This window comes from Scyliorhinus torazame, chromosome 7 (genome assembly GCF_047496885.1).
Source record: "Scyliorhinus torazame isolate Kashiwa2021f chromosome 7, sScyTor2.1, whole genome shotgun sequence".
Taxonomy (NCBI): domain Eukaryota; kingdom Metazoa; phylum Chordata; class Chondrichthyes; order Carcharhiniformes; family Scyliorhinidae; genus Scyliorhinus; species Scyliorhinus torazame.
Window position 1 is genome coordinate 64,735,787 of NC_092713.1, and position 19,653 is coordinate 64,755,439.

Genomic DNA, 19,653 nt, shown 5'->3' on the forward strand with positions numbered 1-19,653 from the left:
CCGTTACCATCCAGAAGTATGAGAGCAGGAGATACCTGGGAACCCCACCACCTGGAAGTTCCCTCCAAGTCTCCCACCACCCTGACTTGGCAATATATCACAGTTCCTTTACTGTCGCTGGGGAAAAGTCCTGGAACTCCCTCCTGAACGGCACTGTGGGTGTACCTTCCACTCAGGGACTGCAGTGATCCAAGAAGGCAACTCACCACCACCTTCTGAAGGGCAACAAGGGATGGGCAATAAATGCTGGCCTAACCAGCAACTCCCACACCCTATAAAAATGAATTAAAATTTATATATATTAACCGGGAAAGACGGAGTACATAATGATAAACTATTTCCATTAGTTGGAGAGTCGATAACCAGGGTGAATAGTGTAAAAGTTAGGGCTAGACCATTCAGGAGAGATGCTAGGAAGCACTTCTTCACTCCAAAGAAGTTTGGAACACTCTCCATTGTACAGGGGTTAAAGCTAGAACAGTTGTTAAATTTAAATCCGAGATAGATAGATTTTTGATAAGCAAAGATATTGTGGGATATGGGCCAAAGGAAGGTAAATGGAGTTAGGCCACAGATCAGCCATGATCTTATTAAAGAGTGGGATAGGCACGAGGGGCTGAATGACCTCCTCCTGTTCCTATGTTCCATTAAATATCATGTGCCACTTTGCTGGAAAGCCTAACAGATGGCACTTTATCAAACATATTTTGGAAATCCGTGTACACCACATCAGTGTGTTACCCTCATCAACCCTCTGTTAACTTATGAAAAAATACAATTGACTTAGTCAAAGGTGATTTGCTTTTAACAGATCCTTGCTGGCTTTCCTTAATTTATGTACTCTTGTTGAAGCAAAATAAGTTAGATAATTGGGGCATATGTTGGTGGGTCATCCTTTATATGAAACCAGCTTCAAGTAAGCTTCTGGTCTAGTGCCCACTATAAGACATTTCAATTAATCTGATACAAATCAATCCAAAACCCCTGCCTGCCATTCCCCAACCCTCTTGCCCTCCCCTCCAGTCTCATTCTCTCCTGGGGGAAGCAAAAAAAATCTTTTGATCAACAAAACGGAAAAATTCTGGGAAATTTTTTTGTACAGTCTTTTCATGGTCCAGTTCAGTTTTGGGCACAGACCTTCAGGAAGATGCATTGGTCTTTTGAAGGGGTACAGTACATATTCACCAGGGTTTTAAGGTTAAATTAAGAGGACAGTTGCATAAGTTTGGCTTGTGTTCCTTTAGTTTTAAAAGTTGAATGGTGATATACCGGAGACATTTGAAATTATTTGGGAATTTAATGGGCTAGATAAAATACATAAATGCAATTTCTCCTAGTAGGAGAATCCAGAATGAAGGTGATGATTCTTCAATTTGGAGCTAAGCCATTTAAGATGAAGTCAGCAAGTATTTTCTTCAGATCAGGGGTGGTGGAAATTTGTAACTTACTTTCCCTAAATACTGTGTATGCTGTCTAAACTGACATTTTCAAGAGATTGATAAATATTTGATCGGTGAGGATATCCAGGGATATCTGGGGGTTGAAGATATGACATTACAGATCAATCATTATTAATTGAATAGTAGAACATGCTAACCATAATCTGATAAAGACGGTATCAAACAAAATTTGGCACAGATAAATTGGCTTTTCTTATTCCCTTATTTTACCACATGCTCTTTTGACTTGAAATGAAATGAAAATCGCTTATTGTCACAAGTAGGCTTCAAATGAAGTTACTGTGAAAAGCCCCTAGTCGCCACATTCCGGCGCCAGTTTGGGGAGGCTGGTACAGGAATTGAACCCACGCTGCTGGCCTGCCTTGGTCTGCTTTAAAAGCTAGCTATTTAGCCCTGTGCTAAACCAGCCCCAGGGGCTGTTAGGGGACATACGTGGATTCTTTATGCATCAGCATGATTTTTCTAATTAGCACATCTTTCAGCAATGCTGAAAATATCTTCATCTAAATCTATCCCCATTTCAAGCTTACTCAAGCTGTCATTTTGTAACCTATGCTCTCTTATAATCTAGTACTAGCATTATATTTTCAGCCATATAAGCTTGCTTGATCAGGCTAAATCCATTGATGGTAGTGTCACTGTTGGCCAGCTATCCTCATGGTGATGCCCTTACCTATGAAAGCATATATTTACCTCCGAGGGAACCTAGGAGCAGGAGTTGGCCATTTGGCCCATCAAGCCTGCTCTGCCATTCAGGTAGATCATGGCTAATCATCTACCTCAATGGCACATAGGGAGGACAGCAAAAGTTCACCAGACTGATTCCAGGGATGAAGAGGTTGTCCCCTGAGCAGCGATTGAATAGACTAGGCCTATTCCCTGTAGCTCAGAAGAATGAGAGGTAACCTTGTTGAAAACTATCAAATTTTCAAGGTGCTTGATGATAGATTCTGGGAGGGTGTTTTTGCTGCTGGTGAATCTGGAGCTAGGATTCTGTGTCTCAGAATAAGCGGTAGGACATTTAAAAAAATTATTATATGGGGTGTGGGTGTCACCCATCCGTCATTACCAATGAGAAAGTGATGGTGTGCTGCATTCTTGAACCATTTTGGTCCATACGTTGTAGGTATATGCACAGTGTTGCTAGGGAGAATATTCCAGGATTTTAACCCAGTGACAGTGAAGGAATGGTGAAATATTTCCAAGTCAGAATGGTATGTGGCTTTGAGGGAACTTGCAAGTGGCGTTCCCATGCATCTGCTGATGATTCAGCTGTTTCACCTGAAAGGTTGTGAACCTTTGGAATTCTCTGTTTCAGATGACTATGAATGTTCAGGTAGTTGTTGAGTATGTTCAAGGTCAGAGTTTGTTAGATTTTGCATGCTAAAGGAATACGATATGGGATAGTGTTGGAAGGTGGTGCGGAGATAGAAGACCAACGTGATTTTTTAAAAGTTTCATTTGTGGGATATTGGCGTCGCTGGCTAAGCCAACATTTGTTGCCCATCCCTAATTGACGTTGAGAGGTGGTGGTGAGCTGCAGTCCATGTGTTGTAGGTACACCCACAGTGCTGTTAGGGAGGGAGTTTGAGGATTTTGATCCCAATGACAGTGAAGGACCAGTGATATATTTCTAAGTCAGGATGGTGAGTGGCTTGGAGGCAAACTTCCATGTGGTGGTGTTCCCATGTGTCTGCTGCCCTTGTCCTTCTGGATGATAGTAGTTGTGTGCTTGGAAGATGCTGTCAAAGGAGCCTGATTGAGTAGCAAAGCAGGCTCAAGGAACTGAATTATTGATTACTGCTCCTATTTTTAAAATGTTTTGCAAATACCGTCTCAGGGCCACTGTGAAATTTAGATATACAGGTTGAGCATCCCTTATCCGAAATGCTTGGGGCCGAGTGTATTGGATTTTGGAATTTTTTTTGAATATACTGAGCAGATGTGGTGCCCATTGGGAACTGCGCATATGCGGCACGCATTGGGAACTGCGCAGATGCAGCACGCATTTTGAACTATGCAGATGCAGCACGCATTGGGAACTGCGCAGATGTGGCACACATTGGGAACTGTGCATGTGAGACACGCGTTGGGAACTGCGCATGTGCAGAACATTGGGAACTATGCCTGTGCAGTGCGCATTGGCAACTGTGCACTTGCGGCATGCGTTGGGAATTGTGCACGGGCGGCGCGTGTTGGGAACAGCGCACCGCACAGGAGCCTTGTGGAATTTCCCATTTGTGACGTCACATTAGCGCTTGAAAGAAAGTGTGGATTTTGAAATTTTACAGTTTTCGGAATTTCGGATAAGGAACACTTAACCTATATATAGTAAAAGTAAGTAAGTCACCATAGTCCCAGATGACCGTAGGCTGCTTTCCTCTTTGACAGGAAGAGCTCATTGGAATCATTTAACCTGAGGATCACCACACCTCAGGCGAGAGGCAAGGTTGAGAAGGCGGGGCCTTCACGAATAACCTCTACTGGTACGGGAATTGAACCCGCGCTGTAGGCCTCGCTCTGTATCACAAATCAGCTGTCCAGCCAACTGAGCTAAAACTGAAGTCCATTGCTCCAGTAAGTAGAGGTTATTGGGGAGGAGTTACCCCAGTTATTTGTTACCAACTCCAGCACATGCCCGGGTGACCTTGTAGTGAAATCTCTCAGCCTCTTCTGTTTCGCTTGAAACCTTCTACAACTGATGGGCACTGCAGAACATTATCAGTCTCATGAATAGCAAGAACCAAATCTATGCACACATTTTTGGTTGAGGTTAGCAGCTTTTGCATTTGTGATGCTCTTCTCTTGGGTGCTATTAGTGAGGGCTACTTCGAGTGGCATTTGTTCTTCTGCCAGATGGCTCATGTTCAGTGCGACTCTGGCCCAGTTTCAAAATAGAGCCAAGTTTCAGAGATGTCTGTAACATTTAATTTCTCCTGCGATACATCTCGACTGTTATTGTAATATTTTGTTTCTAGTGTTTTGATTATTTACATTAAACATTTTAAGGTCCTAGTAACTTAGTACAGGTACTTATGTACCCTCTTCTCTTTGTTTCATTCTTTATTCTTAAAAATATCTGTGACTTTCGTACTGGCAGTAGTATGTATAGCTCTGCTATTCTGCAAAGTGCAGGTCTTTTGTAAATTAATGACTGAACAGATGGCAACACGGTAGTAAGGAGCATAAATAAACCAGGAAGAACCAATACCCACCTCTTATGCTGTGAAGCCAAGCAAATCTAGGAAAGCTTCCAATTCTCTCCACTCAGCACTTTGTATGGAGCCACTGTAGGTGAGGATCAATTAAATCAATTCTATGTTTAAAATAATATTATGATTCCGGTGGAGACCAATAACTTTTAAAAAAAAAAAAAAAATTCAAACTTCCCTTGAATGGCCAAAAGGATCATAAAACATGATTTCCAGTTTTAAGACTTTTACTTTTTATCGAATAAACTAAAAGCAGCATTGACTAAATACTATTTTAGTAGGCAATTTATACTCTTAAACTACAGAAAATATTTCCCATTTAACATTTAGAATGTGTTGAAGAAAAAAAATAGTCAGCACTTCGTGTTTTCGCAAAAGGTCCTTTATTTAACACAAAGTTCGTGGAGGGAATTAGAATGACTGCAGTCTTTCCAAATGTCCCTGCTTTACAAAGGTAAGGCGAGTAATTTATATAATATCATAAGCAATATCTAGGACAGAGAGGCATTCTTGAGATTAAACAAGGAGACAGAAAGCAAGCAAAGTTTAATAACAGGCCTTGAGTTCCTCGCCTAAGCAAAACAATGTGCAGCTGTACGCCTGTTTACATCGTGTGACCTTCCGACTGTTTCATACAGAACTTCAAACTTTTTGACTAAAAATAAGGCTATATATCCATGCTTCGCTAAGTACTTATTTCCATGAAATATAGTCAAGCACCTGATTAAAATAATACAAGGTATTTAAGGCAGCTAATCCGCCAACTAAAGTCCCTTCTACAATTCCCTCCTTGTTGATCTTATGATCAACACATGTTAGTACATTACAGTGTCCTCAGCAGCAACGAGTGGGTTCTCATGTAAAGGGAATGGACGTATGATAGGTACCTGATTGTTAAGTGGCTGGGACCATGGAGGCAACGCTGACATACGCGCCCCCATGCCCTGGTAACATCCCGAGCAACATTTAAACAGTAACCATACGACAATCAGGATCACAATAATGTTTATAATCCAAATCACAATCCTCTGTCCTAATGTTCCCAACCATCCAAAGCCAAAATCCCATCCTCATGCAATCGTGCAACCTCTCTATGAATGTGATCCACCAGATTATCAATTTTCTCTGAGTTATCAGGGATGTATGTGAAGCAGTCACTGCCAATCAGGGCACAAGTACCTCCCTTTTCAGATAACAAGAAATCAAGAGCCATCCTATTCTGTAGGGCAACCACTCTTATAGCAACCATCTCAGTTTCTATTTGGTTAACAGCTACTGCAGTGTCATTAGCTACCTGCTCAAGGATGTTGCGTAGTTCGTATGCATCAGTGGCTATTCCTAATGGTGGTATCATTAATCCCAGCATTTGTGCCCATTTCACAACACTTCGTGTCGTCATGTGGTGGGGATGGTCCTGCAGTTGCTGGACGTGATGTACATAAGGGACTACACATATCCCAAATAGCAGGAGCCCTCAAATCTCTGGTAACCACGGGTACGCCTTGCGTCCACAGATAAAATACGTGCCGTTATATGCGGTCAGGTTTCCTTTACTATCAGTCATCATTGGTCTGATCGGATCCCCTCCTCAGGGGCCTCCACTAGTACGATTTTCAACCGCTGACCAGTCAAAGATGAATAGCCCTTTAACTGTAAGACAGGGCATAGGGGGTTGCCAATTCAAGGTCTGGTCGCACTGACTCATCCCTACTGGGTAGGTCCCATATGTTTTATGTTTCCTTAAGCATATGCTACCCTTTGGTACTCCAGTGTAATTGGGAAGGATCAAACAGGACGGTTGGCGTGGTACATTAAATCTAGGCCACCACCATCCTTTAAACCTATTCATATCGTATCCAGCTGATCTCCAATCTAACATGAAATGAAATGAAAATCGCTTATTGTCACGAGTAGGCTTCAATGAAGTTACCCCTAGTCGCCACATTCCAGCGCCTGTTCGGGGAGGCTGGTACGAGAATTGAACCGTGCTGCTGGCCTGCCTTAGTCTGCTTAAAAGCCAGTGATTTAGCCCAGTGTGCTAAATATATCCTGTGTATCTTCACCATGCCCTGTATTATTCCGTCTTCGGGCCCACTCGGCTATCTCGTTACTGGTGAATGGGATGGGCCGCACGGGGATGCCCTGCCCGGAGCATCTGGGAATTTGTGTACAAAACCAACAACTGGATTTATTTACCCTCTCTGCGTATGAGTGAGACATGTATATCAAGGTGTTAGTGTTCAGTTTACCCTCTACATGATGTTGGATTAATATGATTATATATAAAAACATCAACGTCGTCATTCTCTTCGGGACAGCGTTTCGCTGGTACTCTCAAAGCTCTGTATGATGTAGTTTACACCGAGTTGCGTGGATCCAATCTGGCTTTTCTTTGACTTTAAAGGCTGTTCGGGCTGTTAGCAGCACTTGGTGTGGTCCTTTCCACCTAGGAGAAAAATAATCTTTGTTTAATGCTTTCACATATACTTGATCTCCAGGTTTAAAGGGGTGTGTATTTCCCTCTTTTGGTCGCACCTTTGCGTGTATTTTTCCAGCGGTCTCACACATAGCCTGGGCATATTTAGTGGTGCCTCATCTGCCCATAAATAATACAAGGTATTTAAGGCAGCTAATCCGCCAACTAAAGTCCCTTCTACAGAATGAATGAAAAACACCCATTAGACTTGAGTCTGTCCCCCCAAGAAGACACTTTATTCTACCAGAACCAGTCCTCTGTAATGCTTGGTTCCCGAGGGCTTACTTCCTTTATTTTTCTTTTAGAGCCAGATAACTTCTAATCCCAGAAATGGCTTTCACTGTGAAAGTTAGCCTGAAGATCACTCCCTCTAGCGAAAGTTAGGTGAATCTTTCAGTCTTCTTGTTTCTTTCACCCTCTCTCTCTCTTCGCTCTCTCATTCTTGTAGATTGAACCCCTGTGGGAGGGTCAGTGATATTTTTAAGAAAACTTGTCGTTAGATTCTACAATGACTTGCTATGGACTCTTCCGTTCTCAACACCCATCTCAACATGAATCACATTGGCCTTGTGTCCAGGTAGAAATGCTATGTAGCTATCCTTTGGACTCTCAGTTCCATTCTATTTTGAAATTAAATAGGCAATTTAAAGTATAACTGCATACAAATCCTGAAATTCCTCGCACTTCTCTGAGACTTGGAACGCAAGAGCCTATTCACTGTCAGCACAGCTGTCCTGATCATTGTTTACAGTGTGAATATCTTGTGCCTTCTCAGTAAAACATCCTGGACCCCTTTAACCTTTCCTAGCCAAGCTTTTTGTCAGCACAATTCAGAACAGGTCACATGATACCCTTCATTCCTCCATTTAACCCAAAATTAAAGAGACAGGTCCAAAACACACTAATGTTATAAAACCTTGAATTTAGCTGCTAAGAACTCCCAAAGTTTCACTCCCATCTTTGTAATCCAGCAAACGTCATTTGAAAATCATTGAAATCAGACTATTTTATATATTATAGATTCTAAATAACTTGAACATTCTTCAGTGGTGAATATTCTTGTCACCAAAGTGATTTGTAATATTGAGTCTACTTTCCTGTAAGAATCGGTTGATATATTAAAGAAAGCCCAACTACAGTAACCTCCTATTCTGATATTTTGTTGTAAGTCATCAATATATACATTTAATCTAGATTCTTAAGGACAGAAATATACTGGCTCAAAGTTCACAGCTGTGTTTTATGAGCAGCATGAACCACTACTATGTGCTCTGTCACCATAGTTCAACTGGCCTGTCATGATTTCTCTGCATGTAGTGTAGCAAAATATTTACCATAGATTGGTTGAAAGCTCCAGCCAACAGTGATGCTGAAGAGAAGATTCAAGTTGAAGATCAACACAAATAGAAAAGGATTAAGATAGTACTTTGCTGGTGCGAGACTAGGTCAAGTCAATTGCCTGATTCCTAAGATTATACTTCATTGATACCAATAAAAGATTTCAAATTGTTTACAGGCAATCAATATAGCTGAGTCATCTCCAACTCCAAGTACTATTTTTTAATCTTTAGCAGAAACTGAAATGTTTTCAGTGACATGCCCTCAAAAATGAAACATCCCTGACATTTAGGCTGAAGAATCCAAGTGGGCCAAGTCTCTTTATTATAGCTAGAACCAGAAATACACATGTTAAAAGTACACATGTTTATGGGATAGTGGGGGGTTGGGGCAGAGATGGGTCAGGTTTAGCAGCGCATGTCGACATTGATCCCCGTAACACTTTTTTAAAGAGCTGAGGCTGTCGCCGAGTTTAAAAAAATAAGGTTTTGCCATTTTTCTTTCACTTCCTTCAATTTGCCAAACCTCGGGTATTAAAATCTGGCTGAAAGAATAAATAAGATCCTGAAGCTGTTAACCTCATTGGTGTGAGAGATGATGCTGTCTTTCTGTATTCAGTCCTGGAATTATACCTGATCTCTACTTTTTAAGAGTCACTGATGGGATAATTGTAATTGGGAATTCACTGGATGGGACAGAGCATTGGAGTTCAAGTAATGCCCTATGCAGAATATCTTTCACCTGTTTGAAGATTATTTGCAACTCGAAAAAAGCTTATACCTTGTCACCATTCTGTATTTTCTCCTTCCAAATCTCCAGGACGGATGGACGCCGATGGTCGCTGGCCTCCCTGCCTTCTTCTGGATATGGAACCAATACACCCAGTTCCACAGTATCTGTATGTATTGATTATTTTTCATAGACTAGTAGCAATTGATTGAGCACCCCCGCACACACAAAAAATGAGCGCTAGCACAGTGGTTAGCACTGTTGCTTCACAGCGCCAGGGACCCTGGTTCGATTCCCGGCTTGGGTCACCGTCTTTGTGGAGTCTGCACGTTCTCCCCGTGTCTGTGGGGGTTTCCTCCGGGTGCTCCGGTTTCCTCCCACAAGTCCCGAAAGATGTACTTATTAGGTGAATTGGACATTCCGAATTCTCCTTCAGTGTACCCGAACAGGCGCCGTAGTGTGGTGACTAGGGGATTTTCACTAACTTCATTGCAGTGTTAAAGAGTATTATTAATTGTATCTTGTGTTCTGCTGATACTGTGATCCTGTGGTCTCATATTGAATCATAAGATCAAACGACAATACAGCGAAGCAGGGGACCATTTGGTTTACCATACCTATGATAGGTCTTTGAAAGAATGTTCCAATTCGTTCCACTTCCCTGATCCTTCCTGTAGCCCTGACATTTTCTCTATTTCAAGTAATATCCAACTCCCTTGTAAGTATTATTGAATCTGTTTCCACCACTTTTTCAGAAGTACATTCCAGATTGTGGCAACTCACTGAGCAAAAGCTTTTTTCCTCGTGTTGCCTCTGGCTCTTTGGCTAACTTATCTCTGTGGTCTCTTGTTGCTGTCCCTTCTGACACGGGAAAGTTTCTCTTTGTTTACCCTCTCAAAACCCTTCATGATTTTGAATATCTCTATCAAATCTCTGCTTAACCTTCTCTAATGAGAACAACCCCAGTTTCTCTTGCCTTTCCATATAATTAAGACTTTCATCCCTGGTACCATTCTCTTAAAGCCCCTCTGCACATCTTATCAGGCCTTTGTATCCTTGTTAAGGTATGGTGCCTAGAATAGAACCCAACATTCTAACTGGAGCCTAAAGGTTCAGCTTAAGATGCATTTGTCACAACATTTTCAATATTCTGCCACCTTCAGATACTTGTATGCATAAACCTCTGGGTCTTTCTATTACTACAGCCATTTTAAAATTGAATCACCTGGTTGCCACTCTTCAACTTCCTACTGAAATTAATCATTTCACACTTCTCTACATTTAATTTCACCTGCCATGTATCTACTATTTCACCAGTTTGTCTGTCTTTTTGAAGCACTATCTTCCTCACGTTACTATATTTCAAAGTTTGGCATCCTCTGCAAAGTTTGAAATTATGCGCATAGTCCAGGTAATGAATATATAACATAAAGAGTAATCGTCCCAACACAAACCTCTGGGACAACATCTTTGCACACTTCGCTTCAGTCTGGAAAAAGAACAGCTTATGATTTCTTTGCTTTCTATCCTTTAACCAATTTCATATCCACACAGCCAATCCCCTCTAATCCAATGTGCTCAATTTTGCTAACACTTCTTTGGTATGTTACCAAACACCTTTGAAAGTCCATGTACAAAATATTAATTGCAATACCCTAAATCCTCTATCTTATTTAATCAAATAATTCAATCAAACCAAAGATAATTTGTCTTTAACAAATCAATGCTGGCTTTCATTTACTTGCCCATATTTTTTCAAGTGCCAATTAATTTTGGCCCGCATTAATGTCTCCCTCCAATGCCATCAGGCTGACTGACCTGCAGAATTTATCTGCTCCCCGTTTTGAGTAGAAATGTAACATTTGAAGTCCTCTGGCACCACTCGGTATCTCAGGAGAATTTGGAATATTGTGACCAGTGCCTCCACAATTTACTCCCTTTAGCAACATCGAAAGAACTCCATTTGCACTCCATGCCTTTCCTTTTTGGTCCTGTCAATCTTTCAAGTATATCATATCTATTTTTATTTCTCTCCAATGTCTCTACTGCTTCCTCCTTCACAGCATCCCCTTCCTTTTGGGGAAATAGGTGCACTCATTTCGCATCTCAACCAATGTCCTCTGCAAGATCACCCTTTTAGTGTCAAATTTGCCCTACTTTTCTCAATATTCAGGAGCAGGAGTAGGCAAATAGCTCCACCATTCAATAAGATCATAGGTGGTCTGATTGTGATCTCAACATCCCTTTACTATCTGGCCCCATAATCCTTGACTTTCTTGTCGATCAAAATCTGTCTTAACTCAACCTTGAATATATTTAATGACCCAGCCTCCACTGATGTCTGGGGAAGAGAATTCCAGACTAGTGACCTTCTGAGAGAAAATATTTTTCCTCGTCTCTGTCTTAAATGAGAGACCTCTATTATTGGAACTGTTTTCCCTAGTGCTGGATTCCCCCAAAAGGGGACACATCACCTCAGCATCCACTTTGTCAAGTACCTTCAGGATCTTATCTGTTTCAATAAGATCATCTGTCATTCTTCTAAAGCCCAACCTGCTCAATCTTTCCTCCTCAGGTAACCCCTTCATCCCAGGAATCAGTCAAGTGAATCCTCTCTGAACTGCTTCTATTGCAATCGTATTCTTTCTTAAGTGGCTTCACTAATGCCCTGTACAGTTGTAGCAACACTTTTCTACTTTTAGTACTCAATTCCCCTCGAAATAAGCACCAACATTCCATTTGCTTTCCTAATCACTTGCTCTATCTGCATGCTAGTCTTTTGTGATACATGTACCAGTACACCCAAATCCCTCTATACCGTAGAGTTTTGCAATCTTTTTATGTTCAAAAATGTACTGCTTTTTTATTCTTCCTTCCCACATTACACTCCATCTGCCACATTTTTATCCACTCCCTTAGTTTATCTAAATTCCGTTGTTTATTCTTTATGTCCTCTTGACAACTTACTTTCCAACTTACTTTCCTATCCATCTTTGTGTCATAAGCAAATTTAGCTTATACTCTTGGTCCCTTCATCCAAGATGTAGATTGTAAATAGTTGAGCCTGACTTTCTCTCATACTCCAATTTCTCACTCCTTATTACTTTTTTTTGTTATTCTTTTCTGGTTTCTAAAATCTGTCCAATACTCTGCCCTACCACTAATGTTTGCAATATTGTACACATTTTCATTTAATTTCATACTGTCCTTAACTTCCTTAGTTAGCCACGGATGGTACATCGTTCTCATAAAAGTATTTTTTCTTAATGGAAGGGAAACTCTTTCCTTAGAGTTATGAAATATCTCCTTAAACGTTTGCCACCGGTTCTCGACTGTCTTACCTTTTAACCTATTATTCCAGTTTACTTTAGCCAACTCTGTTCTCATACCCTTCTAATTGCCTTTATTTAAATTCAGACAACAGTCTTAGACCAGCACTTCTCACGCTCAAACTGAAAAAGAAATTCTATCATGTTGTGATCATCATTGCCTGGAGGCTCCTTTATTATGAGCTCATTAATCCTGTCTCATTGCCCAGTACCAGGTCTAAAATAGCCTGCTCCCCGGCTGGCACTAGAGCATACTGCTGTAAACAATTGTGCTGAATATACTCAGGCTACCTTTGTCCAATCCAATGAAGATTAAAATCACCCATGATTATTCCGGTACCTTTTTTTACAAGCCTACAGCTCATTATCTCTGCACTGACATTCCTTAAGCTGTAGACACTTACTGCAGATGTGGGTGCCATGGCAAACTCTGGTGTCCATTATACCTACATACTACAGCTGCAACATATGCCCTGCTCTTATTGTGTTTTAATTAACTAATTAATTATTTTATTAAATTTTAATTAATGTCGCTCGTTCTGCTTGCGCTTATATTCTATTATTTCAATTATTGTTACACTTACCTCGATTTAAATTCAGTAATTTAGATAGGCGAGAAAGAGAAAATACTCACCAACTGATCACTTACTTTAGGATACCCTCTATTTCTACTATTCATCTTGTGTCTTCTAAGGCTACTGGAGGTACACATTCCCATGTGAATCAAATTACTGACTTTCGTACTCGGCTGGGCCTATGTCACACTGAGGTGTAGTCTCCTCTCCGTGTGTCCCCTTACTCCGTGTGGTTTGCAAACCTATCTCCTTTTACGCAACACTGATGATTAATTCTAAGTTGCAATGCAAGCTCCGCTTCCTGCAGAAATTTCCGATTTTGCACTCAGTCTATGTTACACCCGGGGCCTAGTCTCCTTTCTGTCCGACCCCTCATTCCCTTTGACTACCTATTTCTATACTTTGGTTTCCTTTTATGATAGCCGCTCATCTATTCTCATGTACTCTCTGCCCTAAATATTCCTATATTTTTAATATTCAACTTGGTTCTGTGTCATTTTATGAACCTCATATTCATAAGCCACCTTTTCCTATTTCATTTTAAGCTCTATATCTTAAGTCATCCAGAGAGCTTTGCATGTCATTCTTTTTCCCCTCATGAGAATGTGATTAGTTTGCCACTGAACTATCTGTTCTTTGAGGGTCTTCTAATACTCACTTACTGTCTCACTTGTCAATCTTTGATTCCAATCGACTTGGGCAAGATCCCTTACCAATTCACTGAAATAAGCCCACCTCTAGTTGAGAATTTTCGTGTTGTTTTCTTTTCCTTTTCCATAATTGCTCTCAACCTAATGGTATTGTGATCACTATTTCGCAAATGTTCCCTCAGGGAAATATACTCTACTTGCACCACTTCATATCCGGAATTAGATACAAACACTGCGTCTTTCCTTGTTGGGCTTGAAACATGTTGCTAAAGGTAGTTCTCTTGTACACTTTCAGAAATTCCTCCCCCCTTTGCTCTTTACACTGTTATTTTCCTCGTCTATATTGCAATTGAAGCCTCTGATTATCATCACTCTAAAGTTCTTTCATCTTTCTGCAATTTGCCTGCAAATTTGCTCTTTCTCCCTCTCCACAAGCATTCACCCCTCCAACAATTAAGCACAGTGTGCACCAACTACAAGATGCAATGCATGAACTCACCAAGTCTCCTGCTACAGCACCTTCCAAACCCACAGCCAATACCATCTATCAGGACAAGAACAGCAGGAACATGGGAACACCGCTACCTGAAGGTTCCCCTCCAAGCTGCACACCATCCTGACTTGGAAATATATTGCATTCTTTCAATTGTTGCTGGGTCAAAATCCTGGAACTCCCTCCCTAACAGCACTGTGGATATATCTACACTGCAATAACTGTTCAAGAAGGCAGCTCAGCATCACAATAGAATCCCTACAGTGCAGAAGGATGCCATTCGGCCTATTAACTCTGCCGACCCTCTGAAAGAGCCCCTAACAAAGCCCATACCCCCACCCGATCGCCGTAACCCAGCAACCCCACCTAACCTTTTGGACTCTTAAGGGGCAATTTAGCATGGCCAACCCACCTCACTTGCACATCTTTGGACTGTGGGAGGAAACCAGAGCACCCGGAGGAAACCCACACAGATGGGAAGAAAGTGAAAACTCCACACAGACAGTCACTCAAGGCCAGAATTGAACCCGGGTCCCTGGCACTGTGAGGCAGCAGTGCTAACCACCGTGCCACCCTATCTCAAGGGCAATTAGGGATGGGCAATAAATGCTGCCCTGACCAGTAATGACCACATCCCTTGAGTGAATAAAAATAAAGCTATTTGGTGGTTTTTAATTCTGAGCGGTTTAGGGTTTTCCGGACCCGAATGATTAATCTTACAAGTCTATTTCTGACAAAGCCACCGCAGGAGGGAAAGCCATTTTTCCTGCAAAGAACAGGAGAGTACTCACAAGGGGGATTACTGCTCCAGGTCTTAAACAGTTAAACAGTTTCAGTTACCTTCTAATGGAAGATTTTTTGAGTAAGGTGCTCAAAACCAAACCTCCTACATTTTCAACGTAGATCCTTATCATCTAAGACATCCGAAAAGAGGGTCTTGAAGTTTAAACTTGCTCAATGTGAATACACAGTTTATTTTTCTAGTGGAAGTTTATTGTAAGATATTTCAGAATATAAAAACAAAGTTACAGATCTTCAAAATATAATCTGCTAACCGTTCTTTGTTATTTGCTAACAGACTACCTTCTTTAAGAGAAGGATATATTTAAACATGGAAATCCGAAAGCATTTTGTATCTCTACCTAATACATTTCTAAAAAGGGTATTAGGCACATACTCACAATATCTCAAGAGACTATTGTCATGTGAGAGTACATTTAAGAAATGGGTGTTTATAAATGGATGTGTATATCATAGATCATAGAATTTACAGTGCAGAAGGAGGCCATTTGGCCCATCGAGTCTGCACCAGCTCTTGGAAAGAGCACCCCACCCGAGGTCAACACCTCCACCCCATCCCCACAACCCAGTAACCCCACCCAACACGAAGGGCAATTGTGGACACTAAGGGCAATTTATCATGGCCAATCCACCTAACATACACATCTTTGGACTGTGGGAGGAAACCGGAGCACCCGGAGGAAGCCCACGCACACACGGGGAGGATGTGCAGACTCCGCACAGACAGTGACCCAAGCCGGAATCGAACCTGGGACCCTTGAGCTGTGAAGCAATTGTGCTATCCACAATGCTACCGTGCTGCAGATATAAATATCTGTAGTGAGAGTACCTTTAAGAAATGGGTATTTACTACTGCAGTGATGTCAGAGAGTGGGTGGAGCTGGGCTGTCTGTCAACTTTTTACTTTCATTTTAGGCTGTTTGCTGCAGGATGTGTTTAGTTTAGTTTTCCGTGTTGGAGCTGAAGCCAGACCAAGCAGGTGTACTGCTGTTCTCTCTGCCATCAAAAGACTATCTCTTGATCGTTTGGTGAATTCAGAATTATAAATGTTCTCAGTAGTGAACGTAAACCTAATGTGCTTCTGTTGAAAGGTGGCGGGCGATTCTCCGAGCCACGCGCCGGCCTGGAGAATTGGTGCAACCACGCCCCGATGCCGGTGCGCGATTCTCCAAGGTGCGGAGAATCGGCACCTTTTGTGCCGGCGCGTTTGGCGCGGCGTGGGCCGCTGGAATCGGCGTGGGAGCCAATTCTCAGGCCCGGATGGGCCGAGCGGTCGCGCCGATACGACAGAGTCCTACTGGCGCCATTCATCCCTGGTCGCTGCCGGCGGGAACTCTGCGGGAACGGTCGGGGGGTGGCCTGTGAGGGGAAGAGGGGGGCTTCTTCACCGGGGCGGGGGGGCGCTCCGATGGGGTCTGTCCCGCAATTGGGGCCACCGATCGGCGGGCCGCCCCCCCCCCCCCGGCCTACTTTCTGCCGCGACCAGCCCCTGAACACCGACCCCATGTTTGGTCGAGGCCGGCGCGCATAAGAAGTCCCCCGCGCATGCGCAGGTTGGCGTGCCACGTAAGGAGGCTGGAGCGGCATGAACCGCTCCAGCCCAGAATACGTCGTACCCGGGCCCGGTTCGCGCTGGCGTTCACGACGGCGCGAACACTTGGGTTCAATATTGGAGAAGCACCCTCGTGTTTCTTCTGTCTTCTGGATGTTGTTTGGGAAGTTGTTAAGGATTACTTAGTGTTGTATTCTTTGGGGTTGTATTTGAATTGATGGTTGCTAAGATGTTCACTGTATGTTTCAAAAAGGTTAACTTGAGTTCCTAGAATAAACATTGTTTTGCTTTAAAAATTACTTTTCTATTTCTGCTGTACCACACCTGTAGAGTGGGCCGTGTGCTCCCCATACCACAATCTAGTAAAAGTTGTGGGTCAGGTGAACTCCATGATACACTTTGGGGTTCTCTAAACCCTGGCCCATAACATTATGTTCAATGAAAAAGCCTGGGAACAGAACACCTTGACTGCACTCTCCTTGCAGGAGGGAGTGAGTGGTAGCTCTGTGAATCTGTCTCTTCTTATACATTTTCATTATCTTTTATATAGCCTCTTTCGTCACAGCCGTAGCCATAGTTGCAATCATGTAATTAAAAGGGATTTATGTTCTGTTAAACCAAGGATCATTTACTTAGGGTCTTTGTTCAAAACAATTTAATTAGTTTAAGAGTGAGATACATGTTTTTCCCCATGTGCCTAATGGCTTCTAAAGAGATACTTGTGCGATAATGATTTTTACTCTACTTGGGTAAAACACACTGTCCATCAGTTTTAATTTATGGTTCTTATAAACTCCTTTATTTTAATCTGAATTCGGGGATCAGTGTGATATTCATCACATAGTATAATACAGTGTAAAAGCTCCTCCATTGTTGCTTAATTCTAATCAAGTTGGTTCTGTCCTTGCACCTTAAATTATATAAACTCTTATGTTGTAAAAGTATATTTGATCAATATTTCTCTCTCTTTAATATAATTGTAAACAGGAACATTAAATGCTCATCCCACCTCTTGTTTGATTAAGGTCCGTGTTAATGCCACTGCATCATAATCCCATGTGGTGGCTTGCATGTTATTTAACACATTTTAAGCTGTTATCCACATATGCTCTAAACCCGTCTTTGTTCGCTACACATTTCCCTGTCTGATTCCTCCTATTTTTGAACTACTCTTTGTTTTAATGCTGTTTGTAGCCCTTTGTGCCTCTTATTCTTCTTGTCTCTAGCAATTTGTGTTTCTATCCTTTTGGTAAAATCAGAGCATGTGGAAAATATTTACTAATATTTTTCCTTACATTTACAAGTGCCATTCTGTTTGTATATTAAGTGATTCAATATGTGCTGGCAACAGCAATGACAAATTAACCAACTTCTTTTGATTGGCGAGAGCAATCTCCTCTCATTGTAAGCATTTTGAGAGGATCACTGATTGTTCAATATTACCAGTTGTTGGTGTCACTTTTGAAAAAATCCATTGCAGCAAATCAAGGCCTTTATTTCAATTACCAGTTGTGTTCCAAATGTTACTCGTACATAGTGAATATCAGGAAATGTTTATTTTTTACAAATACTATTAATGCCGCTGCCAAACATTTGAACTATAATTGTTACATGATGTACACTGAGTGTTGAAAAACATTGTGAAGGTCATCGTGCAAGAGATTGGTCCTGGATTAAAAACATTTGACCATGCTGCCAGTTTTCATCTGACCAAATCCTGTATTTTTCTTTAAAATGGTTTAAAGGAAAAATAGTGATCAAATAAAAATGGCTCAAAATCTGGAATAAAAACAGAAATTGCAGGAAACACCTGCCAGTCAGCGTCTGAAAAGACAGGTTCTGACAATTCTTATATGTACACCTCGTCAGCCTAAGAGTTAATTCAGCATTTTAGTAAGGATGGGAAAATATAAAAAGGGGAGAGGAGGTGGCGATATAACCTACAAACACGCCAAATGCATAAAGAAAGTTAGTGTATTAAATAACTTTCAAATTTGTCAGTAGTTGGGGCAATTAATGCCAGCATATAAAAATGTGCAAATAGTTGGTAGGAAAAAGACAAAGGAGAAACGTTAATGCACAATAAAAGGATGAGAAACAAGTGGAGAGGACACTCAGTAGAGCACATACCTCTGCGGTGTGTGGTAACTCAACATTCTTACTGTTATGCAACTCCTCCTTGAGGCTTTTCCTTGCCTGCTGGATCACTCAAGCTAAAAAAGAAATTATTTTGTTAAGAGTTTGCTTCTCGCGAACGAGGCTTCAGGCCCATCTACATCTTATAACCTGTTCTGAAAATTCTGCTCATTTTAACAGCTGTGCGAAATTGCACCTCAGAGGCTGAGACAACCCACAGCATTCTAAAACAATCAACAACATTCCAAATTAAACAACCCACAACATTCTTCAAAAAAATTCAATTCACTCTATCGCCCAATGTCAATAGATCATTTAAAAAAAATTAAGTTCTGGATCCAGATCCGCATCTCGCCAAAACCTAATCAGGTCTTCCTTGGGCTTTCCCTTCTCTGTGTACCAAGTTTCGGTGAAATCCATCTACTAGTTTTTGAGATATATTGTTTACAAACACACAAATAAACAGGGATGATAACATTAGGTGGTGGAGGTAATAAAAAAAAATAAAGTTTAGAAAGACTAGATGATGTAGAAAATGTAAGCAAATATAGTGGTTCTGCCAGTCACGCAAACAGAAAAAGAATGGATCCACACCACAGACCCAGACCCCTGCCAATGTTTTGAAGATTATTGATACAAATGTCCATTTTCCTGATGATACCAGCACACTGAGAGACCAGTTGGACCTGCATGCTTTCAATCCTGACCCCATCAGCCTTTGAAAATCCTGTTCCGTCACTCCACTGACTCGCATCAGTGAGCTGGTGTTTAGCCAGACAGGTACCGATTCTACTGCCGTGCAACAACGGTAGAGCATCTCTTTTGTCCTTGCTCTAAAAATGATTTGGAGCTGAGAGAATAGAGAGCAGAGGGGCATAGAAATAGCAAAAGGGGCAGTGAAA

General features: G+C 41.6%; 1 protein-coding gene across 6 annotated transcripts in view; it reads left to right on the plus strand.

Moving 5' to 3' along the window:
• Positions 1–19,653, plus strand: part of mast2 (microtubule associated serine/threonine kinase 2) — a 594,513-nt gene that overhangs the window by 468,578 nt on the left and 106,282 nt on the right. For all 6 annotated transcript variants that reach the window (XM_072510836.1, XM_072510837.1, XM_072510838.1 and 3 more), the window contains one exon: positions 9,306–9,384. In XM_072510836.1, the coding sequence (XP_072366937.1) occupies positions 9,306–9,384 (79 nt within the window). The remainder of the gene's footprint in view (positions 1–9,305; positions 9,385–19,653) is intronic.